General features: G+C 37.2%; 2 protein-coding genes across 2 annotated transcripts in view; both read left to right on the top strand.

Annotated features, from left to right (window-relative positions):
* LOC125271231 (B-cell receptor CD22-like) overlaps window positions 1-26,465 on the top strand; it is a 210,943-nt gene that overhangs the window by 140,292 nt on the left and 44,186 nt on the right. The gene's annotated exons all lie outside the window — the stretch shown is intronic.
* Window positions 680-22,160, top strand: LOC125271242 (B-cell receptor CD22-like). Its single transcript, XM_048195294.1, has 10 exons — window positions 680-789; window positions 1,039-1,108; window positions 10,498-10,839; window positions 10,938-11,186; window positions 20,395-20,649; window positions 20,774-20,867; window positions 21,162-21,201; window positions 21,447-21,524; window positions 21,597-21,674; window positions 21,798-22,160. The coding sequence occupies exons 1-10, from the start codon at window positions 775-777 to the stop codon at window positions 21,819-21,821; spliced, it is 1,245 nt and encodes a 414-aa protein (XP_048051251.1). The 5' UTR covers window positions 680-774; the 3' UTR covers window positions 21,822-22,160.

The following is a 26,465-nucleotide window of genomic DNA, read 5'->3' as shown; positions in this document are numbered from 1 at the left end:
ATGTAAAAACATTATTATACACAAGAAGTGTATTGTATGAATTTATTAATTTAAATGAAAGTACATAGTAGTTAAAGACACCTAAAATAAAGTGGGACTCTTTTATGATGGATGGATGCACTCTTTTGGACTTCAATATCAGGAGTGCCATTCCTGATTCCCCATTATAAAGCTTCGAAGAACTATATATATATATATATATATATATATATATATATATATATATTATTATTTTTTTATATATATATATATATATATAACTCTGACTGTGTTTGTCTGAAAAAAGATAATAATACCTAGGATGGCTTGAGGGTGAGTAAATCATGGGATAATTTTCATTTTGGGTGAACTATCCCTTTAAGTTCTGCACATCAGTAAATCCTCTGATCACCTGCTTGCCTCTAATGATGGACAGAAGCATGAATCACGTGACACAATATTGAAAGATGTCCAGTAGGGGGCGACAGACAAAAGAGGACAAAAATCTTTCTGAAAGCAAAAACATCAACTAAACTTTATAAGTGTGAAATATCCAGTGGCACTACACAATCCTCTTCCCTAAATATATTGAGTAACTATATTTAAATGAACTTAAAGAAAATGAATTTCTTTTTTTTTTTATTATAGTTCAGTGATGTTGTTCTCTTGTTGAGGGAGGAAGAGGAACTGATATTTTGCAACTGTGTGTAAAAAAAAGTGTTAATCACACATCTGTCAGTTTAAAGCTAAAGTGCTTGTGTTAAAACAGTCAGTCATTCAGTTGCTGTTGATCTGATGAGCTTCAACACGGTAAGACAAACACATTCATACTTCAATAAAAACTGATGATTATTTCTATAGATGAAGCTCATATAACACATGATTCCTGACATGAGAAATATCTTCTGAACATCTAATGATCAGTTCATTTACACACACTGATGTTGAGCATTAATAATCTTCAGATGAGCAAAGATCTTACTAACACTAAGAGCTGTTTAGAGTGATGAACAGACACTGTTTATGAGTATATGAGTGATGATTTATGCTGTATTATAGATATATTTGATGCTGATGTTGGTCAGAATGGCTCCTGCTCTTCCTCTGATCTTTCTGCTCATGATTCATGGTGAGTCTCTGTTTCATTTCAACTTCTGAGGCACTAAAGCAACTAGTTGCTGCTTAATTTAGATATAAAGAGTATTTCATTGTGTTCTGAAGTTTGTGGCCTGTTTGGATCATATAATTATGATTAATGAGCAGTTTTCTGTGGTATGTTGGTGTGTTTCTTTTGAAATAGGAAGTTTGGGTGAGAAGTGTCAGTGGGCTTGTCCATTTTATAAATATCAGATAGTCTTGAACATGAATTGCTAATTTTCTACTCGCTAGTCAGTGACAACTTTTGTAGATGTCTAACATAAATAAAGTCAATCTGGTTAGTAATAAGTGAAGCTGGTAATGCTGTTTGTTGAGTTGTTTAATCATCCTCTGCTGAGATCTTGAGAGGTTTAATGTCTTTCATCTTCAGTTGATTTCATCTAAGGCTGTGGCTGAAGTCAGTTGTAGTTCTTGTGTTTCTGCTCGTCTCTTTCTCTGTTCTCTTCTTTCCTTCAGTGATTCTGCTTGTTAACAGGCTTATTAAGGCTGAGATGACTCTATACTTAATATACACAGATTCTGTGGCTCAGATAAGGTCATGTTTAGGTTTATTTCTTTGCTCTTGGCTGACATGTGGCATTGCTGTGGCCTGCTTGTGGCTCAGATCTGGCAAACAGAAGCGGCCCACACAAGGTCTGTAAGTCATTGCAGCATGTGGGCCAGATCATCATGCCACATGTGCCAGATGCAGACACAATGTGACTATCTGGGTGGAGGCGTGTCGTGTGAGCGGAGATAGAGTGACGATGGTCAGCTAAACAAATGTATTTAAACACACACAATACGCCATCGCTTTATCCCTGGATAACTTTTAATCACTATAGTGAATATAGCGTATAGTGAATGATGAATAATGAATTTATGAATTTACTACGTTCGTGTTGTTTACATTATATGCACTTAGGCGCCTATTGCCAACAAAATAGACATCTGAAGCAGTTTTTTCAAACCTATGGATCGTTTGTTTTGTTCTGAAACAGGGACTAAATTTGTTACAATGTTGCATTTTCTTCTTGGTTCGGTTCGCTTTCACACGGCAACATTTCAAAGCGTACCAAAATGCGTTTATGGAAGTCACATGCGAGTACAACTTTCCTCTTATTGGTCAGAGTTTTCTCTGCGTCATCCGTAATGATTGAGAAGTTCGCTCCATGAGCTTATTGTGTCAGTATTTGGAAATGTAGAGACACACGCAAACACTATATGAATGTACCCATCTTTCCCGCTGTTAAATTATGGGCCATTCCACCGAATGGGTGCCATTTGCTTGTTGTAACTCTTCAAAATTAAACATTATTTTTCATCTTTTTTCAACACTGAATCTAATACTACACATTTTTAACTTTTCAAAATGTGTATTGGTCAATCTCAGGCAACTTTATTTAATTTTTTACAAGGTTTCAACGCAGAAGATGGATGCATGTTTTCTCAGTCCTGTTACCAAAACTCACGTGCCATTTAAAAATCATGTTTAAAAGCATGTCAGTTAATTCCTTTGTATTCACCTCAAGAAAGTGTTTATTTTGAATAAATGGTTGATTATGTATTCAAATAACTGATATTTGTGACAAAAAATCACTTTATTATAAGGCAAGATGTATTTTAATAAAAAAAACGCAAAAGAATTTTCTCATTTAAAAGAAGACAAAAGCCTCAAGTTTATGTTTTTAAATAATTGAATTTATTTAACAATTGTGTAAATGATGGATCAGACAAAACTGATAAAAACAGTGGTTTAACTTTATTTTTCTAGAAAAATAAATAAATTTAGTAACAGGACTAAGCACTTTGTAACAGGAATGAACGCTGGGTAACAGGACTGAGTGTCCATATGTGTGTGTATGTGTGTGAGAAAAAGAGTGTGTCCATGGCCGTGTGTGCATGTGTGTGAGTGAGATTTCTGTGTTGAAGGGATGTTCTATGTGCTAGTAGTACATTACAGTGTAGGAGGTGGAAAGAGAAAGAAGGAGAGCAAGGAAAAGAGAGAGGGGGGAGAGGGAGGGAAGGAAAGACAAAAAAGGGGGAAAAAGATAGGGTTGCTGGTGTGTTTCACTCCTTCCCTTGCAGCATGCCATGGGTGTGTCACCTGCAAAGTATAGGTTTTCTCCATCTTCTACAAAAGATAAGAAAGAGAAAGACAAAAAGATGAAGTCACGTCGTGGTGGACTGGCTCCCTGCAATGTATGGCATTCATATTGTAAAACTAATCCTAAAAATCTACAATTTAAATAAAAAAAAAATTTGTATGTAACTGTAAAACTCATGATACAGGTGAATAGTATTATATCAGCTAATATTCACATTATTAAATAACAAAACAGAGGACTCTACTCACTCCTGTTACTCTTAACTCAGTCCTGTTATTTTTCATATGAGTAACAGGACTGAAAGTAACAGGATTGAGTTTTTAAGCAAAAATGATAAAATACATGACATATGGACACATGGCGTACATGCTAATATCATGAGGACACTAAGCAAATACTAGTGACTTACCTAAAGTTAATATTTTTAAAATAAACAAATAACATCAAAGAAATAATTTAGGTAACAGGACAGTACGTTGAGATTGACCTTCTCAGTCATAGTTACAATTTCACCAAATATACAGAAATTAAAATGAGAGAACTTACTTTTGGTCTTCTTATGGCCTGCGTAAGATCCAGATGATGCAACTTCCTGTTGAAAATGTGTCTTGTGGAATGTTCCAAGTTTTTTAGAGGGGGAAATGTGTGAGGGTAACAGGACTGAGTGAAAACCAGGGGACATGACTAAAATGTGTATTTTATATAACATATTATGGATTTCTTATGAAATGTATTTTTGTTTAGCATAGATGGTATATGGAGTAACACAACAATGCAAAAATAATATGATTTCTGCAATATTTTAATGATTATATTTCATGATAAAGTTTAGATTTAGTTAGCGGGGACATGTAACACATGCTATTTTTTAGTATTCTCAGTAGTTTTTAATAATGTTTTAAATTATACATTTTAAATTTGCAGTTAGATTAATGTTTAGGACACTTAGAGTTTTAGAGTTCATTTTCATGCATATTTATACATAAAATGTCCTGGGGACAGAAATGGCACCGATTCGGTGGAATGGCCCTTATATACTACATTCATATTAATGCTGCGGCAAATACAAACGCACACGCTCTTTCTGGATGTCCCAGTGTTGTCTAGAAGGCGACCTGTTGTCAGTGTGTCTAGACCATATATGAATGTTATAATGAAGCAGAGCGGGAAAAAGGCTTCGTCAGGATTCTCGCACAGAGAAGTACAATTGCACAACATTTAAGATGAAGAGGCGCTCGTTGGTTTTTAACTATGGTAAATAATGTGCTCACTCATCGAATCAGACGCTTTTTATATTACATTTCCCATTATGAATTATGATATCATTTGGTACGTTGGTCCGTTAACTGGGTCAGATTGCTTTTACATCTCAAGCGAACCGCTCCAGAGTTCATTTGAAAGCATACCGAGACCACCTCTTCAAGGAGGTCTCGGTACGCTTGTTTGGTCCGCTTTTGGTTTGCACCCGAGTTCAATTGCTGCTTTCACACCTGCCCAAACAAACCGCACCAAAGCACCCTTAGGGGCCGTTCACACAGAACACGTTTTTCTATTCCAATGCGCTACTTTCCCATTGTTTTTCTATGTAAACGCGCTTGATGGACGTGCATGACGTCATTATCGATGTGACCGCTCCATCTTTCAGTTTCAAACTATCTGTAAATCCAGTGTAGAACTGGGCGTTGTTTATAAAACCATAAGTGCCGATCCTGAGGGCTCGAGCAGCCGTGGAAAACACAAGATATTCTCCATTCATTTTAACCAATAAAAAAGTAATTGCAACTATCAGTTTCTATGGTTATTTTAATAACAAATATCGAGAGCACATCAATGTAATGCGTGAGCACAAAACTCTCAGCTCCACTTAACGCTGGATGCTTTGGGAAGCAAGGTTATCTTTTTCTCACAACCAAAAACACACTTCTTTGGTGACATTGTTGATATTGTGAAGTCCTGTGACCTGTGCAGATGACTTCTGTAAGGCCGATGTGCACTGATGGGCGTGCTTTTGCTCTCTCGCTCTGGGGTGCGTTTCCCGAAAGCATCGTTGGTGAACCATGGTCGTAAGTCCCATTGAACTCTATTGGTAACGACGGAACTTGCGACCATAGTTCGCTTTGGGAAACGCACCCCTGGTCGATGTGTGCTCGCGCACTCTCCTGGGAGAAGTGCCTGCACAAGGAATTCCGCCCCCCTTATGACGTCACACAGCCCCATACTCAAATATTTTTGGCACTGAAATACTCCATCATACATCAAACTCATGTTTTGAAACTTTGGCCATGTTTAGCATGAGAATCCAACTCTTTAACAGTATAAATAAGTCATAAATACACGAAATACCCCTCTACCCCACTCCCTTTAAACAACTGAACTAAATACATTTATTTCAATTCAAATGGATGGAAACAGATGGAAAAGGATTGGACTTAAAAGATTCCTTATACTGTGGCTCCCTCTAGTGGGCAACATTAATATGATGGCTTGGACCCCTAACTATAAGATCATCCATAAAGGGTACTTATTATTCTCCTTTAACAATATGTAAAATAAGTCCAGAATGTGTCTGTGAAGTTTCAGCTCAAAATCCCCCACAGATCATATATTATAGCTTGTCAAATTTGCCCCTGTTTGGGTGTGAGGAAAAACACGCCGTTTTTGTGTGTGTCCCTTTAAATGCAAATGAACTGCTGATCCCAACCCCCTTTCCAGAAGAGGGCGGAGCTTTAACAGCTCAACAACAACAAAGCTGGAGAATCTCACGCAGCCAAAATGAGGATTGTCAGTAACGGTGTTCAGCCTTACATTGTTCAAACCGGAGTCGACACTGATGGAGAGACTCAGGAAGAAGTTACAACTTTTAGAATGAAACTGGACGTTTCTGAATGGTTAGTGGATAAATTTATGTAGTTGCTGTGGAGTTGATTCAACTCATCGACTGCCATGTGCCATCATGTTCATCTATTGTGCAAATCCAGCGTTGAATTGACCCTTGTTTGTGAAGCAGTCCGGCGTAACATGACGGCATGACAACAAAACTCTACTACAACAACTCTTCCTCTTCTCTAAAGCAGCCCAACATGGCCACACCCCCTTTGTTGAGTGTTCCCGGGGGCGGGGTTTATGTAAATTTTAGGGTTTGTGATTTCACTAACACGGGAAGAAGCTCATTGTAGTCCCTACCAGATGTTTGTTGTAGTCCTTAAACAGAGATTTCTGTAAACAAAAACATCTCCCTTTGCATTGAACTTTGAGCGTCATAAAGGTCCTGGTATACTTCAAACGAAGTTCTTTTTCGTTCTTCATTTAGGGGTAAAAAGAAGTTCGAAATGCGTGACCAGCGATATTCTGTAAACGAACATCTGACGCTGCCCACACTGCTGAGAGCGATGGTTAGATAAATATGTAAATATGTGCCGTGCATATTCTTCTCAGTAACAAAATAAACACAGCAAAAATGAGAAACAGCAAGCATTTATTATAGAAAGCATAAGAAAAGCGTCTGATCCTAATAGCATGGGAATGTTAGCACGAGCTCTGCAAATTAGCACTCCAGTCACGTCATGTCTTCATACAGCACTTTATTCAATAGATTGCTTAAAATCAAGCAGCTTTACAGTATCAAACATGAAAAACAGTGTTAGTGCCTCATTTTTTTTACAAGCACAACTTCATTTCATTCATCCAGTGTGTTCATGTTTTCTCCCGCAGAGATCTTACCTCGACGAACTCAAACACACGAAATGAGTCAAAGGTGCGTCCCACGCGAGTGAAGGCGGAGCCTCGGCGCACGCCTCCTATTACGTTATCGCCACTGACCAATGGTAGTACGAAGGTGTTTTGCAGCTGGAGCAAACTTTTCCTGAACGTTCGCTTTGGCAAGCCATTTCGAACTTCCAAAAAGAACACAAATCAACTTCGTTTTGGCCTGATTTTGTTCGAAATGACGTCACATCAGTTCGTTCTTCGATTTCGTTTGAAGTATTCCAGGGCCTTAACTCTGCAGATGTTGTTTATGCTCAAACAGCAACATTACACTCTAACTAAAGTTAAAAAAGTGAAATCATAATCAAGGACCCCTTTAAAGGCATCCAAAAATAAAAATAAATCATTTACTCACTCTCAAGTTCAAAACCTGTATATTTTTTGTTTTGTTTTTGTTCTGCTGAACAGTTGTGGGGCACCAATGACTTCCATAGTATGGAAAAAAAAAATACTATGGAAGTCAATGGTGCCCCACAATTGTACAAACATTCTTCAAAATATCTTCTTTCTTGTTCAGCAGAACAAAGAAATGTATAGCCTACAGGTTTCCAACAACTTGAGGATGAGTAAATGGTGACAGGTACAACTATAAATTGTATGAAATATAAGTGTAATATAAGGACAGATGTAATTTTATTGTATAGCATATTATTATTATTATTACTATTATTATTATTATTAAATAAAATAGCAAATAGTATAATAGAATAAAATAGCAAATAGTGTATATAATATAAACTGTAAAAATAATAAAGTCTATAAATTAAAAATAGCAAATAAAAGTGAGTAGTGAGTAAGTACATCATGTTGTCACAGTCACCTGCTGGTGTGCCCAGAACAGCCACCAGAGGGCTCTCCTCCCCAGACCGCTGCTATTTAGTCGTGGACTACATTCCCCATAATCCTTTGCCTAGACTCATCAGCTGTTGCTCATTAGCCTTGTTAACTCTGTCTATATAAGCCTGGTTTACTCATTCATTCTCTGTGAAGTTACACTCAGACTTAGATCTGAAGCTTCTTTTAGCTAAATTTAGTATTCATAAATGTAAATTTGGGGTAAATAAGCCTAAGAAAATGTGTTTCTATTTGTAGATATTTTTATATTTGTTATTTAACTTTATTTCTATATTTTAAGTTTGTCGCTATTTTATTTAAGAAAGAAATTAGATATTAATGATGTGAAGCCAAGTATACTCAGAATTTGTGCTCTACATTTCACCCATCCAGGCGCACACACACACACACACACACACACACACACACACACACACACACACACACACACACACACACACACACACACGCAGTGGGCAGCCGTTTTTGCTGCACTGCCCGGAGAGTGATTGGGGGTTTGGTGTCTTGCTCAAGGACACCTCAGTTGTGGGTAATGAGAGTGGAAGAGAGCGCTGTTCATTCACTCCCCCCACCTACATTTCCTGCCGGTACTGAGACTCAAACCTGCGACCTTCGGCTTACAAGTCGGACTCTCTAACTATTAGGCCACAACTGCCCATACATTATTTATGTATTTATTTTTTATTTTTGTTTATTCAATGTACCCCCTGACTGTAGTTGTAATTCTTTAAAATCAAGCCCTCTGATTTGAATGCTCTGTTTTAAGGGGCGTGTTTGCTGTGAGAATTCAGTGTAAACGCCCACTGCTGTGATTGGCTGACATCTTTCCATTTGAAATAGCCAAGTATTACTCTCTAGAAAACTTTTAGTACGTTTTTACTATTACAGCTCTCAAGGTTAACTAATCATGAAAAGTGCTGCATTACATTTAGATCTATGGCATTATATTTAGATAGTGGCATGAAAGGTTGCAGTGATGAACACTGATGTCGATCACTGACATGTTGTTAAGCTCATGAAAGCAGTGATCTCGTCATTACAACTCAATTTCTGCACAATAACGAATGCTTTCATCTTCACTAACAGTGCAAACACGATGTAACTAAGAGTTTTGGCACGAGTCCAGAACTCAGTCACTGATAAACTCGCGCTGTTTGATTGACAGCTCCAGCGATTGCAAAGGGAGCTTTCTTTGATTGATTTCTTTATATAATTTAATCACTGTTTAAATAACAGATTATTTTCATCCTACTAAGTTAAAAACATGAAGTTGAGTGTTTAGTCACTGGTTTGATTTACTGACACACAGACAAAGAACATCTGACTGAACATGAATCATTACATATCAGATCAGGCATTAGAATTAACACAGTTACTGACATGTTGTTGCATTACTGTCAAATCCATATCGTAAAAGTCTGTTTGCAAAGCCTGTGCCAAAATGTGATTGATTTACCAAAGAATCCACAGTGAAATGTACCGAATACAAATAACTAAAGCTCAACTGAGACATTCACATTGTTGAAAATAAATAGCCATATTCCTGCATTAGGATCCTTTGAAAGGTAATGTTATTTTAGTCCTGTATCGCTCTTCTCTCCTCCTCATCTCACTAACACACCAGTGGGCGGGGCTAATGTTGCAATGATGAAGTAGGCGTTGATTTCTTCTGCAGAGGCGGGGTTTCACCTAGATAGGCACATTCCAGGGTCAGTTGTTCAATGGGTCTGGTGTCAATAAAAGCTTTTATTGGACTAACAAGGAAGTTTTCAGTTCTGAAACTTACAGGATATTCTTATAGTATGATGACCTCTTTTATGTCAAAAGCTCAAGGAAAAGCTGATTTCTCAGTTCATGACCCCTTTAATGCTTATTTGATTAAACAACCGTGATGCTGTTCTTGTATGCAATTTGTTTGATTTTAAAACTCTTATATCATGTTTTTATGTGTATAAATTATGTGTGAATAACTCTCTGACAGTTTGATCTCTCTATGGGTTATGTGATTGTCATCATATTTCTAAAATATATATATATATTCAAAAAAAATTTAATCCAGTTTATTAGCAACATAGCACATGATTGTAAATCCTGCTATATACTCCTTTGATCTCGTAGGTGTCTGATCCGCTACGAGAACAGAGAACTGTCCGTCTTACCTGCACTTTTCTCACTCCTCCCCTCACTGCAACCGCCTATATTTCAGGAGAGGCACATCTCAAACAAGCCTATAGAGATATTGTAGAGGTTTATGTGTCGACTTTGTTTGCATATAGAAGATCCCAGAGCTGATAGACATGAACTAAAACCCAAAAAAATCTCTTTTTGATATCATTGATTCTTTAAATCATCACTGATTATTTTCTTAATTCTCATGTGTTTGATTATTTGATAGTGCAGCATGTTGTTTATGACTGAATTCTTTATTCTGTTTTCACACTTCTATCTCTGTTTATTTCTGCAACATCCTCCATCAAAGTTCATGAAGTAAATCACACTGAGATCATTTATCACTCAAAAGATTCTGAGACGATGAGCTTATATTTCCTGTAATGAGTCACTGTTTTCAAATACTAATAAAATAATTGACATGTTTTCATGGTCCAGTAACTGATAAAACAACATGTTCATCTTGATGAATTCTGTGTTTCAGGGGTTTCTAGTGCTGATTGGGGTGTGAGTTACAGTCCTTCACACATCTGTGCACTAAAGGACTCATCAGTGATAGTGAGCTGCACTTATACATACCCTACTGGATATCAGATCGAGAAAGTGTTCTGGACCAAAGGCCCATTAGGAAAAGAGCCTCCAGATCTGTCTGAGGACCCTGAATACAGTCAGAGGCTTCAGTATCTGGGAGATAAACAGCAGAACTGCACCATCAGACTGAGTCATGTGACACCAAAGGATTCACACATGTACTATTTCAAATTCATCACTGATATACCTGATGGTAAATGGACTGGTGTTCCAGGAGTGACTCTTAATGTCACAGGTGACTTTCATGAGGTTTCTCTCTTCTTCTGTGCATTATGTTGAATAATAATCAGTGTATGACAGCAGCACTAGATATAATGTGTGTGTTGTGTTCAGATCTTCAGGTGGAGTCTCCTGAGAGAGTGACAGAGGGAGATTCAGTCCGTCTGACATGTAAAAGCAGCTGCACTCTGACTGACAGAGCAACATTCATCTGGTACAGAAACTCACAGCCATTAACTGAGAGAAGAGACAGAAACAATGAACTCCTGCTGCAGTCAGTCAGAAGAGAGGATGCAGGCAGATATAGCTGTGCTGTACACGGACACAATCACATCTCTCCTGCTGTTCAGCTCAATGTCATGTGTGAGTATGAAAAGTCTGACATGGTAATACAAATGTTGTAAAGACCTTTACAAATGCAGCATTTCAGAAATATATACAAATCCATATAAACTAAATAACTTTATATATGAGTGTAATTGTAACTGTAAAATATTGTAAAAATGTTACAAAACAAATTATAGGTTATTTCCCGTACAGGGAAAAAGATCTAACCGGACATTTAATGTAATTTTTACAGAAAAATGCTGTTCAATGTAGAGTTTTTATAAGTAAAGAAGGGAAATCAAATTATAATTTACAATGAAAAAAAAAAAAACTGTAAACTGCCATTCCCAGAATTCCTTGTGTGATACTTCACATTTGCAAGTATTTTGTTTAAATGATTATGTTTCTTAATAGTTTTTGGTATCAGTTATGCACATAACAAACAGAATAAAATTAGAAATACAGGACTGAATGTAATTGTTAAATAACCATTTAACAATTAATAAATAACCATTTAAAAAGTGATATAATTAAGAATATTTCATTACTGCTTAGCTAAATATAAAGTTCAGCATATAAAGTATGCCATAATGTAGGGATGGACGATGTGGCCAAAAAATCATATCTCTGTATTTTTGGGCTAAATGGCAATGTATAATCTCAGTATTTTGTACATTTTTCTATTTGAAGTAAACAAATCTTTATTTATTTAAAACATGTTATTTCACTTGCTGCCCAATATTGTCCTACAAACAATGTTCATATTGAAGGCTATGAAAACAAACATATTGAATGTAACCATGTAGTCTATATGCTATAGCTATTATGTGCAAAAAAGGGTCAAATCACATTAGGCCTACATTCTAACATTGTAATGTTACAATCTAAAACAAAATAATGCTTTATAAAGCAGAAGTTAAATTCACTAAACTAAAAATGAAAACAAATAAAATCAAAAGCTCAGACTAATTATTAGGTTATTTTGTTTACCCTACAATAGTCACTTTACAGTTACTGCCATCATAAAATACACTTAGTTGTAGATTTGAAATTCTCCGCTATTAACCTTCAAATGGACCTCGTTTCCTGTTTATTAATCTGGTCTTTGGGGTCAATATGACCCCAAAATTGAAAGCATAATTGTGGAAAAAATATACATTTTCAATAATACAAATAATATATCATTTTTTTTGTTTACTTCTCATCTATGCATTAATACTGTGTTTTGGGAGATTTGAAGGACTTTTGTACCCATTTACCACAAAAATCTGCAACAACACAATTAGCTAGCACATGAAATATCATTTTTTTATGAAAAAATCACTTAAATTATTATCAAAATTTAATTTAAATTGTTTCTGGATATTCATCTAGGTGTTAGAAGTAGAATGCTGCCATCTGTTGGTTAATGAAAAACCTAAGGGGATTACAGTTTAAGCAGTAAATTGTTTTGACCAGCAGAGGGCCATTGAAAGCCATTCATTTTACTGGATGTGGTCAACTACTAATAAATGCCACATAAGTCACACCTAAAGGAAAAAAAAACAGATTCAGACTTTAGTTGCATATTATTGAACATTTTAATGAATCAAGTGTAAAAAAAATAGAATAATTAACTTTAGAATGTAAACAAAATAAAAAAAAGTGTAAATAACCAACAGCAATATCTAGACATGAACAGAAGTAAAAGTGGACAACAAATTATTTTTGTACAATCACATTCTTAACATTGAACATAAAAGCAATAACAAACTACCAAAAATTTCTAAAATACATGGTGTAAAACACATGATAAAGTAATCATTCCACGCACTTCTGGCAAAAGAACACTGTGTGAGCAGCACAAATGGCTCTTTTGCAGATCACGCACTGCTTGTCAGTTTTTGCATCTTTAGCCCGTGGACAAACCTGACACCTTGTTCGCTTTGGTTGTGGTTCAGTGGAGGGCCCTGGAGCATTGGAAGAATCCCATTGTCGTTTTAGGATTGATGCAGATGCTGGTGCACGAGGCAGGTGTTGCCGTCGCTCCATAAGAGGGGACACCAGAGCTTTGCCCAGCTGCTCGAGAAAGATCCTCCTTTGCGTGCTCTTCCCTCTCTCCCAAGATGGATTGATTTCTCTCCACACCACGAAGGCATTTATGGCCGAGACATCAAGGATGGTAGAGAAGACAACCATTGGCCAACGATTAGTCTTACGCTTGCAGCTGTAACTTGCAACCATCTGTAATATTGCAAACACACACATATATCAGTAAATCTGCTGGCAAAAGAAATACCACTCACTATCAAAATAATGCATCAAATCATGAAATTTGTAAATACCTTGTCAAGGTTGTCAACTCCGCCTTTACAGCGGTTGTAGTCCAAGATGACCTCTGGCTTCCTGTCCTCCCGGTCACTGATTTTTGCATCCTTGTGACAGGTGCTCATGAGCAGCACATTTCTATGCCTTTTGGGGCAATATGAGACAAGACTGTGCGTCTCCGTGAATGCAAAAAGAGAGGAATGCACAGCTCTGTCTCTCGTTGTCAAAAGTGCTGATGGGAGTTCCGGCTTGTTTCTGCGAACAGTTCCGACCATGGTCATTTTCCTTTTCAGGAGCTCCTGTCCAAGGGCATAGGAAGTGAAGAAATTGTCACACGTAACAGTGTGTCCCTGGAGTCCAGTGGTCAAATCAAGGACCACACGCATGCCTTGATTTCTCTCAGGTGGTCCATCACGAGGCTTGCCGGTGTAAATCTGCATGCTCCAAGCATAGCTTGTCTTGGCATCACATGCTGCCCAGATTTTGATACCGTATTTTGCCGGCTTATTAGGCATGTACTGTTTGAACATGCAACGACCTCTGAATGACACCAGGCACTCGTCCACTGTTATGTTTGGACCAGGGTTGAACATCATTGGAAGGCGCTCCACCCATGAATTCCACAGGTCCCGAATTGGTGCCAGCTTGTCATTCTCTCGTCGGGCAGGTCTTGTGGCCTTGTCATCGAAACGGATGACTCTTGAAAAAATTTTAAATTTTTTCAGCGGCATGACTGCACCAAAAATCGCACGCCCAGTTTGAGCATCCCACAAACTTTCCAGGTTTTCATTTTTGGAGCGATAAACTCCTGCAAGAAGTATCAGACCGATATATGCTTCCATATCTGTCCAGTCCACATCCCTCCAGTCAGCTCCATAAACACGCCTTCCTTCAAGATTAGTCATCTCCACCAAGATGCTTTGGATGCATGATGGAAAAAATAATAAAAAACTGGACTTTATGTCCTCTACACGAGAACAAGCATACCTAGTTGGTCCAGGTGTCAACTTTATAACTTGTGCAGCTGGTGATCTCCCTGGCCTCTGTGGAGGTGGAATGGTAGACCAGGTTATTTGCCCATTTTTAGAAATTAAGGTTTGGTCTGCATCTGCCTCCTCAAAGTCATCCTCCGATTCCTGGTTATCCTCATCCTCTTCTTCAGGGGGATTGCAGTCCTCTGGCTCAGAGTCCTCAGGCTCAGAGTCTTCTAGGTTTTCATTTTCGCTGGAATCCAGCAGAAACTCCACGGTCTCATGAAGAGTGTACCTCTTTGCCATGCTGCCAGCACAGAATGATCCATGTGCAGGACACCAAAGGCACTCTTTTATACCTTTTGCGTGGGAACTACTTTTTTGTTTTCAAAACACAGATGCAGCCCTTACATCTCAACATAAACTTTCTCGAAGTGGAAAAGGTTATTTGTCTTTCATCTCTGTTTGATCTCTCTCTAGCTCTTTCTAAATGTGTGTGCATGCATTAGGCCGCACACACACGTGTTCTGCATGTATGGCTGATTACCTTTGCCTAATTTGAAAATGCTTTCTGTGGCAATCATACCCCTCTCTCTATACAAAGTCTATACAAATGCTCTCTGTGGCTGTCTGTGTGTGTGTGTGTGTGTGTGTGTGTGTGTGTGTGTGTGTGTGTGTGTGTGTGTGTGTGTGTGTGTGTGTGTGTGTGTGAGTGTGTGTGTGTGTGAGTGTGTGTGAGAGTGTGAGTGAGAGTGTGAGTGTATGAGAGAGAGATAGCATGTGTTCGTGTCTTTGTGTTTGTCTTTGTGTGTGTGTGTGTGTGTGTGTGTGTGTGTGTGAGAGAGAGAGAGTGTGTGTGTGTGAGAGTGTGAGTGAGAGTGTGAGTGTATGAGAGAGAGATAGCATGTGTGCGTGTCTCTGTGTTTGTCTCTGTGTGTGTTTGTCTTTGTGTGTAAGTGTCTTTTTGTGTTTGTGTGTGTGTGTGTGTGTGTGTGTGTGAGAGAGAGAGAGAGTGTGTGTGTGTGTGTGTGTGTGTGTGTGTGTGTGTATGTGTGTTTGTGCGTGCATTAGGTCTCACCCCTTTATATCTTTTTTTCTGCATTTGTGACTGATTTTATTTGCCAAATTCTATACAAATGCTCTCTGTGGCAGTCATACCTGTGTGTGTTTAGGTGTGTGTATTTCTGTGTGTGTTTGTGTGAGCATGTGTTTTCCACATTGAATTTGTGCTCAAGTACCAGGCCTTCATTTCGGTGTGAAAATTTTCAGATTTATGTTGCATTTATTGTTTTTTTTTTTGACAAATTGAAAAAAAAAATTACATTTTTTGCATTTCCCATTCATTTTCAATTGGGGTCATATTGACCCCAAAGACCAGATTAATAAAAAATTTTTTTGCATACCTTCAGAACGACCGAATCAATCCCAGTTTTTTTGTGGATGTATAGCTAGACAATTCAGGAAAAGTCACAAAATTTTAATCCTCTGAGATTAAGGGAACCCTTTTTTTTAACTAATGAAATGTCCATTGGGGTCATATATACCCCAAGGTCCAATTGAGGGTTAATTCTCCGCCCCCCTCCCATACGCCCCCCATCAGCCTCCCTGGCCAATAATATCCATTAATCCAGCCTGTGGAGGAGAGAAATGTTTCAGGACCTGAAGTGGTGCCCTCAGAGGTGCAGCGGCGAGAGCAGGCAGTTCTTGAGGCGGCCCTTCATTTTCCATTTCAGCTGAGATGCATATTATTGATGAACGCGATGTTTATGTTTCGACCCTGCTTGAAGAATTCATCAGCAGGTCAACTGAGAGAAGGCCCACTTTTGGAAAAGTGTGAAAGCCCTTAGGAGCGCAAACTGTTCTTTTTCTGAATGTTGTATGATATAGCCTAGTGTTATGTAATAAAGGCTTGATTTATTCATTTATTTCGTTTCATTTTCTTAACAATTAAGATGCTGCATGTGTTTATCCAGTCTAATCGAAGTGTGCGTCTCTCCCCCGACTTTCCCTGCAAAAATCCCGCCCCCTCCCACAAAATACATAAAACTGACATTACTGAGCTACTGTATATGCGTTTAAAAGTAGCCTATTAAAATGGTACAATGGCATTGCTCAGTTCAACGTGTTGGGAAATCGGGCATTTTGTCCCGCGTCAGCATTTATTCAAAAGTTAATAACGCTCAACATTCAAAAGGTAAATAAGGATTTCCCACTTGTATTAGTAGGCTTAGACTATTTCGCCACGTGAATGCCCAATTGAAGCACACAATGCAGGGATAGAATATGTTAATAAAGTATTTATTAACGCATTTTAGACGTAAAACTGAAAGTAAAACTGAAACCTTTAGTAAGTAAAACTGAAAATTACAAAGGTTTAATTGGCATCTTTATTTCAAACGACCCGACCGACTGCGACCCAAATATCATTAAAAATATTTTTGGATGACTCGTAACCGCGGGTGACCGCGGGTGACCGCAGGCACCCGCTCATTTTGGATCAACCCGCGCATCACTGTCGCGCGCACACCGCTATTTCATGAAGAACGTGAGAGAAGAACGCTATTCAGTGTTGCCAAGTCCGCTGTTTTCCCAGCAGAATTGGGGTACATTTTCACTGTTCCTACGGGTCGTTTTTCATGTCCGCGGGTTGAAGCGACCCAAATAACATGATATTTAGCCCCTGGAATGCGACTTTTACCTGGGGAGCCCCGCCAAAAACGTGGATTTTACCCCCCGGAACGCGATTTTTACCGTGGGACCACATAGTTTTGAGTAGCAGGTTTTGTTGTGAAAACCTGGCAACCCCAGCGCCATTAACATCATTTATCAAACATCGTTATCATTTTCAGCTTTCAGGTAGTAACATACTAACTGATAATGTTAAATTAAAGTAATGTTACGTGTTTTATAACAGGGCCTCAACATGATGTGGGATTGACAATTTTAAATGTTTTAACTATATCACGTGTTGAAGGTACACTCAAATATGAATAAATAAAAAAAAAAGTAATAACAAAACTCTTGCAACTCACTTAGTTGCCGCCTCCATCATTATGACAATAGTGTTTTCCTACAATGATGTAATGAAACAGTGACAATTTAGGGTTGAAGGGAACATTTTAAATAAAAGTTCATTCATAAGCAACCTACTTCAGTGCGATATGTTACAATATTATCATGCTTAATACAGAATTTGAATAATTGTAATGGGATGATCAGGTTCAGATATCTAAATCAGAGAATATCATCAGGCGGTTGGCGGGTGGATGATTTATTTTTAACAGTGGATCCAGGTACAAGTCAATGCACAGACTTTTTCTTTGTTCAATTTGCACACTGAACATGGGTTGGAGCTCTTTATTTTGAACTCTCAAAGTTCACCAGATTAATGAATTTGTCTTTAAAATGTACAAAATTTTCTTACGGGGAGCATGCCCCCGGACCCCCCTAGAGGGTGTGTGTCCCCCCCCCCCCCCCCAATTTTCAAACCAAAGTTACACCCTTGGCGACCGTTATAGTGATTACAGCCGATCACATTACTTTCCGGTGTTGCACGAACGCAGTTGGCTGCGACTGCTCTAGGGTATTTGCATAGGGCAATCTGATTGGATGACGCCTGCATTGGCACTTCAACTTCTGCCGCTTGCAACGCGAGTGAAGTGACGCGACGGAACCCACAATTCAGTTCGGCAATGCATGACGTCACCCATTCAAAGTAAATGAGAAGCGTTAATGCCGGCGCCCCGTGTGAATGCAGCGTAATGGCGATAAGCACTGAAATTACATTATGCAATCATTACGGAAACGTTAAACAAAAATAATATGAATTTAGATAGCAGATGTGCTACTTTCGATCAGTTTTCCTGTGACACGCTAATGACAGCGAGGAGTGATAAGTGCACAATAATTCCTCTTTAAACTAAACTGCAAATGTTATGACAAAATATTTTAGCAAGAACGATGATCAGAACGGTCCGTTGTCCAGTTTGAAGAGCTCCAATGATACTATCTTACTGTATAACCACAGCTGCAGGAGGTTTTGATGTCGTGTGAATCTTCAAACAATTACCACTGTATTTGAAGGATATAATTTGAGGAAAACGGTAAGATTTGCACATTTCCTTTTTTAAAATACTTTGTCAGTGACGCGCCGAGACAGACCATTACACTGCAATAAATAAGTAGGCCTATACGTTTCCACTAAAAATAGCCTATAAACTTCCTAGATATGTTCACCTTATAAGCAAAACTGCATACATTTAATTCGAATTGTTTTAAACTATTAAAATACTATTTGGCCAGTGGAAATGAATAAATGAACTCTATATTAAAACCTTTATCTGAAGTATTTTGTACAATTTTGTTTTAATGTATATTTTTATATATTTATTCTAAAACATAAAGAGGATATTGGATGATTTTTTATCAGTGTAGTGTATGGCACAAATGGCATTTATAGTCCGTATCTAATATTTTCCAATGTCTTGTACCTTTGATGGTGTTAACCATAGTGTCACATGGATGGGATAATAATGATTATGTGAAAACATAACCAACACCACCTGATCATCTTTTCTCTTTGTTTGTCTGGCTGTTATAACTTAGTAAAAACAGCCCAAACAAAATTTTATTTTTAAAGGTCAAGGGTCAAGAGCTTAACTAAAGCAAACACTCATCTCCATGATGGTAACTTAAAAATTGTGATTTTCTTTGGTGATTCTGCTTGTTAACATTAGATCACCTTCCTGACACATTGACTGTGTTAAAATCATCACACAGTGAATGTGTCAAAATTAACACAATGAGTGTTGTCCCTAAACTCACACACTGATGTGTAAGAATTTAGCCAATTTGAGTCATTTTTTAACAAATGCTTTTTGACACATTTGACACATGCCTTTCTGATATGTGATGTGAAAATAGAGAAGAGCGAACTCTGCAAAAGGCGGATTTGAAACCGCAGCGATCACAGTAAAAGCTGGTATTGCTATCCTGCACGTTACTGTTGCACCAATGAAGACGTTGAGTAGATAGCATCCTTTATCATACTTGATATATTTATGTTGAAATAACGAGATATTACGTTGAAGTAACGACTTATGTCATAATAACGACTTATGTCGAAATAACGACTTCGTATCTTAAAATAACGAAATATTATAATGTTGAAATAATGACTTCATATCTTGAAATAACGAGATATTATGTCGTAATAACGACTTATGTTGAAATAACAACTTAATATCTCGAAATAATGACTTAATATCCTGAAATAACGAGATATTATCATGTTGAAATAACAACTTAATATCTTGAAATAACGACTTATGTCGAAGTAGCGCCTTTATATCCTGAAATAAAGAGTTATTATGTTGAAATAACAAGTTATTATGTTGAAGTAACGACTTATGTCATAATAACGACTTCTGTCGAAATAACGACTTCATATCTTGAAATAACGAGATATTATTATGTTGAAATAATGACTTAATATCTTGAAATAACGAGATATTATGTTGAAATAATGACTTAATATCTCGAAATAACGACTTCATATCTTGAAATAACGAGATATTATCATGTTGAAAAAACGACTTAATATCTTGAAATGACGAGATATTATGTCGTAATAACGACTTATTATGTTGAAATAACGACTTAATATCTCGAAATAACGACTTAATATCTTGAAATAATGAGATATGTTGAAAAAACGTCTTAATATCTTGAAATAATGATATATTATGTTGAAAAAATGTCTTAATATCTTGAAATAATGAGATATTAAGTCGTAATAATGACTTAATATGTCGAAATAACAAGATAAGTTTTCAGGGTTTTTTTCCTCCCCACCAAGTTTTTTTTTTTTTTTCACCATGCGGTTCAGGACTTCCGTAGTAAATACTACCTAGTCTGTCATATCAAATGTATTTTGATTGTTAATAATTTCAGTGTTTGTGTGTTAGACCCTCCAAAGAGCATCTTGGTGTCCATCAGTCCATCTGGTGAAATAGTGTCAGGAGATTCAGTGACTCTGATCTGCAGCAGTGATTCAAACCCTCCTGCAGAAATCAGCTGGTTTAAAGGAAGAACGTTTGTAGGATCTGGAAGAATCTTCAACATCTCAAAAATCAGCTCTGATGACAGTGGAGAATACAAGTGCAGATCCATCAATGAACATGGAGAGAAATACTCTGATGCTGTGACTTTAAATGTCATGTGTGAGTTTTATGAATCATATTCTGTATTTTAACCACATAAACCTGTTTACTTCCTTATTTGTCATTATATGTTGTCTTATCTAGTCCTGTTAAACTTTAGTGAGTGTTTTTTTCTGTATTTCAGCCATCAGATGTTTCTCGTCTGTAGCTGTTGCTGCTGGTGTTACTGTTGGTGTTTTACTCGGTGGAGCATCAGGTGCTTTCATCATGTACATTTGGTAAGATGTTCCTATCAAAAATTTACTTTGTATGTATTAAGTTTTAGTTTATTACACTCAAGTTAAGTCAGGGGTGTCCAGTCCTGCTCCTGGAGGATCCCCAAAACACACTGAACAACTAATCAAGGTCTTATACTAGACATAATAGAAACTTTCAGGCAGGTGTGTTGAGTCAAGTTGGAGCTGAACTCTGTAAGATCGTGACCCTCCAGGACAGAGTCTGGACTCCACTGGTTTAAGTGTACACACTCATACATCTTTAAATGTGCTGTTTATTCATCTTTCTTCTGACAGTCTTTCTAGAAGGATGAAAAGAAGATCTGCTGTGAAGGAGGTGAGATGATCACAATTATTTACAGTGTTTTCCTGCAGGCAGAGATGTTTCCTACAGCCATTATGAGCCGTTCAGAGATATTAAGAGTAAAGACACGAGTCTCGAGTCCAAACACCTGATTATTCAGTTCTAGATCCAGTAAACTGATTTCCATCAAGATCCTCTCAACATTACAGTCAGTTCAGTTAGACTATCAGATTTAAACATGAACTCACAATGTTTGTGTCCTTCTGTCTCTCCTGTAGATCTCTGATCCCAATGAAGACACATATACAGCTCTTGAGCTCAAGTCCACGACCTCTGACCTGTACGACACACTCACAGTAAGTGAGACGTCACAGTCAGATGATCCATCACAGATGATCACATGACCGATCTCTCTCTCTTTCACACAGACGGTTCATCCCAGAGCTCCTGAAGACTCCTGCAGGACTCTTGATCCTCAGAGCTTTTCTAAACATGAGAATCCATCAGTGAGTGTCTGAACCTGCAGCTCTTCTCAATATCATCCATCAAACTCTCTTCAGCTCTAGTGTGATTGATTTGTGGATCTTGTGATCTTCAGTCAGTCTTTCTTCATCTTATTGTTTGTTCAGATCAACAGGAAGATGCTGCAGTAAGAGGCGGAGCATGAAGGAGCCAATCCTGAGCTCTGTGGGCGGAGCCACATATGATTGACAGGATCATCAGTGATGAGTCACACAAGAGTTTTATTTCTGTATATTTGAAGAAACATGATGTAACAGAGGAATTAAATTATAGTTAAAAGCTGGTGAATTGTCACTGTGTAAATATATAATGTTAAGTTTAAGTCAGCAGAGCAAAACACCTCAAATGATGTTCAGTTTTTTTCTCATTTTACAACATTTTCCTGTTTTTCCTGTTTTTAAAGGAAACGCTGCTTGAGAAGAGCAAATGTCATCATTAAAAATGCATCTCACCCTAACCATCGCTTGGAACAAACACGGCACCAGTTTCGTTTTTTTCCGCAAGTAGAATAGGGAAGCCTTAGGGCATACAGCCAGGGCTTGACATTAACCTTTTTGCTCACCAGCCAATGTGGCTAGTGGTTTTCTAAAGTTACTAGCCACTCAGCATTTTCACTGGCCATAATTTTGCTGTTGGGAAATTACATTTTATATGATTAAAGTTGACTTTGGCATGCTTAAATTACTTGATTTTGAGTCATTTTACTTGATTTACAAGATTTAAAACCCTTTCAAACTTACAAATGCAGATTGACCACCCAAATCAAGACTATACATTGTATATATCAGGTATGTACAGTTATTTTTGTTAGGCTATATACAAAGAACAAAGAAGCAAATTACAAATTTAATATATATATATATATATATATATATATATATAGCATACATGTATACATTTGTTTAACATTTTTTGATGTTTGATTAACATTAACCCTGTAAAGCCCACTGTTGCAGAATTACAACATCATTTTCAACAATTTTTAAAAAAAGGCTTGCAAATGTTTTTTTTTTCTCTCAAGACCACATTTACACAGTTAATGGGTTCTATTGTTTGTCCTCAAAATGCTATTGGATAGAATAAGTGTTTATAGGTCCGGTCATCTGGCCATGAAGTTACTCTACCTGCAGATTTCATGTCAAGCTCATCTCCTTTTTTTACATGACTGGATTTGTCAAGATTCAAGTAAGTAAATTTCCTTACATATTTTGTTTGTGTGTTTATTACAATGTCTAGAACACAGATATATTTAGTTATTTTGGGAAACATTAATCAAATTTGATTTAGAGCTTGTTAAGTCCATGTTGTAATTCTACAACGTTGGGCCAGAGTGGTAGTCAAAATAGCCTGTGCTCCTACATGTTACATAAGGACACTGCACTTCTCACATGGTCACAAACTGAAATTTAAACTGTTAGATTAATTATAACTAAGTTCTAAATGTTCTTTTCTGTTAAATTTGTACTTAGTTTAGTTTAGACCATAATTAATCACAGGAATAAACTGTATGTGGGATTTAAAACTCCATCATCCAGAGCAGTGAAACTCCCTGTATCTATGTAGTTTATTTGTTTTTTAACTTCTAAATGATCCTGAGATTTTTTTTTTTTGAGTGTTGGCCAAGTAGCAGTTTATAGCATTAGGACCTCTGAATGTTTTTGGGGGGATGCCTTTTGCATTGTTCAGGGACAGGTGTGAATGGTCTTGAACATGAACCTGTAAGTGCTCTGGGGGGATGCATGTGTTCCTTCAGTATGATAAGTAGAGAGCATGATAGGCCAGCCAGACAGTATTGTTTGAATGTAGTAGTGGAATTTTGATTAGCATTTGCATTGAAATTATAATACTTTGATGGATAATATACTTAGATCTCTACCCTCGACACATGGTCTACCACCCTGTATTCTTTCAGTTTATCTACTACAATATAAGACCCATTTGTATTATTCACTCATTAATTTTTTAACTTTTTCCATTTCAGAATACCAAGATGTCATCGGAATACCCCCCACTGGATGTACGCAACGACATGATTGCACATTTCCCAGTAAAGAAGAGAGGACGCTGTAGACACTGCAGTAATGGATACACAAATACACTGTAGCAAGTGCAATGTTCGCCTGTGCTTCTCAAATGAAAAGAACTTAGGGACAGTCTTAGGGACTATCACTGTAAAACACAGACTTCATTCAAACCACATTGAAAGTGATAGAAGAAAAAGTTTTATAAATAATTTTTTTTTCGATATTTTTATTAATAAATGCTTATTCATAAAAAATATGATTGTTGTGTGATTATTACTCATGATATATACTGTTATGGGGCTATGTAAGCAATCAACCCTGCAAATGAATGCTTAAATGCTCTGTATATCTGTTCAGACAAAGTGAGTACAAATACAGAAATTCTGCTTCTATCTAGGCCCAACGTTGCAATATTACATTTCCCTAAAAACTTACTAAAAAGTAAAAAATTTGAAAAATCTTTAATTTCTACATCAGAGGCCTCCTAAAACAATATCTGAGAGGTCAAAAAAAATGTTGCTCTTTTTTTTTTCTATATTTGGGTTTTACAGGGTTAATGACAGAGGGGTATTTATTTGGGGGCTGCTGAATGCATGGACGTCATATACTAACATATATCCAGTTTTTACCCACCTTTTTACGTCCACTTAGCCGTAAGCCATAGCCGACTGTATTCACGCGAGATACTCCACACAATGCATTTTGACATCTGTGTGTGCGTGTATTCAGACGCAAGGAGAACTGATCGCACACGCGAGCGCTTCTGTTGTGTCATTCAGCGCGATTCCGCCTATCCCGCCTTCACTAACCGCAAGTTAATCGATAAAGAATTGTGACTGAATTGTAATTTTGTGATACGACGAGCTTGGCTACTTTTCATTTGGCTGTAGGCTGAAATTATATTAAACCTGCCAAAGTGGCTAGTAGGAGTGGCTGTCTTACCCGCCACAGCTGAAATCTACCCGCATTTGGCGGGTTGGCGGGCCCTGCATACAGCGTAAGCATTTTGAAGAATGCAGAAAGTGGAAGTACACAGCAAAAACTGCAGTGTTAAATTAACTCTCCTGGGAGTACACATGAGACCATACTCAAGAGTGTTAAAGTGTTAAAATAAGAGTGTTAAATGAACACTGAAAAGTGTTAAAGTTAATAAGATAATTAAGTGATTAATTGAGTGATGATTGACCATTATTGAAGACACCTGATGTTAACAAGCAGAATCACCAAAGGAGAAAATCACAATGTTTAAGCCACCATCGTGGAGATGAGTGTTTGCTTTAGTTGGGCTCTTGACCCTTGACATTTTAAAATAAAATTTTGTTTGGGCAGTTTTAACTGAGTTATAACATCCAGACAAACAAGTGGAAAAAGTGGTCAGGTGATGTTGGTTATGTTTTTACATAATCATTATTTGGTCTGAATATCTGAACTCATTTAGAGTCCAGTCTCTGAGTTAGATTTACATTATTGATTACAGCAGCACAAGATCCGCTTTATCAATATAATCTGAAGGATTTCACAAACAGTTGTTCTGAGCAAAAAAAAAAAATCTTTCTTTTAGTCACACACAGGCATCAAGTATCAGCCTGTGAATCTCAAGGACGGTGACAAGCAACATATTCTGATAAACAGATCAACTCTGAACATTAGAAAACAAGCTACTAAAAAAGTCACATAAACGGAACAAAATAAAATATGAGAATAAAGAAAATTACTAAGACAATTCAGCTCATAATTTATTCATGCAGCAATGCATGATGGGAGCCATGGATGAATTTTGATTGGTGGCTCCCAGAATGCACTGCAACATGCTTTATTATTCTCACCACTGTTGAGATTCACAGGCTGATACTTATGGAAGCCCGTTTCCGCCACTAAAAAAAAAAAAAAAAAAAGCCACTAAAAAAAAAAAAAAGATTAATTGCGACTTTTTATCTCAGAATTGCGAGTTATAAAGTCAGAATTCTGAGATATAAAGTCGCAATTGCGAGATAAAAAGTCAGAATTCTGAGATATAAAGTCGCAATTGCGAGTTATAAAGTCAGAATTCTGAGATATAAAGTCGCAATTGCGTGATAAAAAGTCAGAATTCTGAGATATAAAGTCGCAATTGCGTGATAAAAAGTCAGAATTCTGAGATATAAAGTCGCAATTGCGTGATAAAAAGTCAGAATTCTGAGATAAAAAGTCGCAATTGCGTGATAAAAAGTCAGAATTCTGAGATATAAAGTCGCAATTGCGTGATAAAAAGTCAGAATTCTGAGATAAAAAGTCGCAATTGCGTGATAAAAAGTCAGAATTCTGAGATATAAAGTCGCAATTGCGTGATTAAAAAGTCAGAATTCTGAGATAAAAAGTCGCAATTGCGTGATAAAAAGTCAGAATTCTGAGATAAAAAGTCGCAATTGCGTGATAAAAAGTCAGAATTCTGACATATAAAGTCGCAATTGCGTGATAAAAAGTCAGAATTCTGAGATAAAAAGTCGCAATTGCGTGATAAAAAGTCAGAATTCTGAGATAAAAAGTCGCAATTGCGTGATAAAAAGTCAGAATTCTGACATATAAAGTCGCAATTGCGTGATAAAAAGTCAGAATTCTGACTTTTTTTTCTTGCAATTAACTGATGGTCAGTATCTCTGTCTGTAACAGTGCATCCAACGATAGCCGTGCTGCCGTGAAGTCTGAAGCTGTTGGTGTATAAAATGTGCCACTTCAGCTTTGTCTGATTTATTGCGCCTCCGCCACAGCTGA

Source organism: Megalobrama amblycephala, linkage group LG7 (genome assembly GCF_018812025.1).
Source record: "Megalobrama amblycephala isolate DHTTF-2021 linkage group LG7, ASM1881202v1, whole genome shotgun sequence".
Lineage (NCBI taxonomy): Eukaryota > Metazoa > Chordata > Actinopteri > Cypriniformes > Xenocyprididae > Megalobrama > Megalobrama amblycephala.
This window is presented reverse-complemented; position numbering and strand designations above follow the sequence as displayed.

What these genes read in the sequence shown, in the direction of transcription:
- LOC125271242 (XM_048195294.1), top strand. An exon ending in CTTTCTGCTCATGATTCATG is followed by an intron (nt 1,109 to 10,497) that starts GTGAGTCTCTGT and finishes TCTGTGTTTCAG; the next exon opens with GGGTTTCTAGTGCTGATTGG. An exon ending in TGTGACTTTAAATGTCATGT is followed by an intron (nt 20,650 to 20,773) that starts GTGAGTTTTATG and finishes TCTGTATTTCAG; the next exon opens with CCATCAGATGTTTCTCGTCT.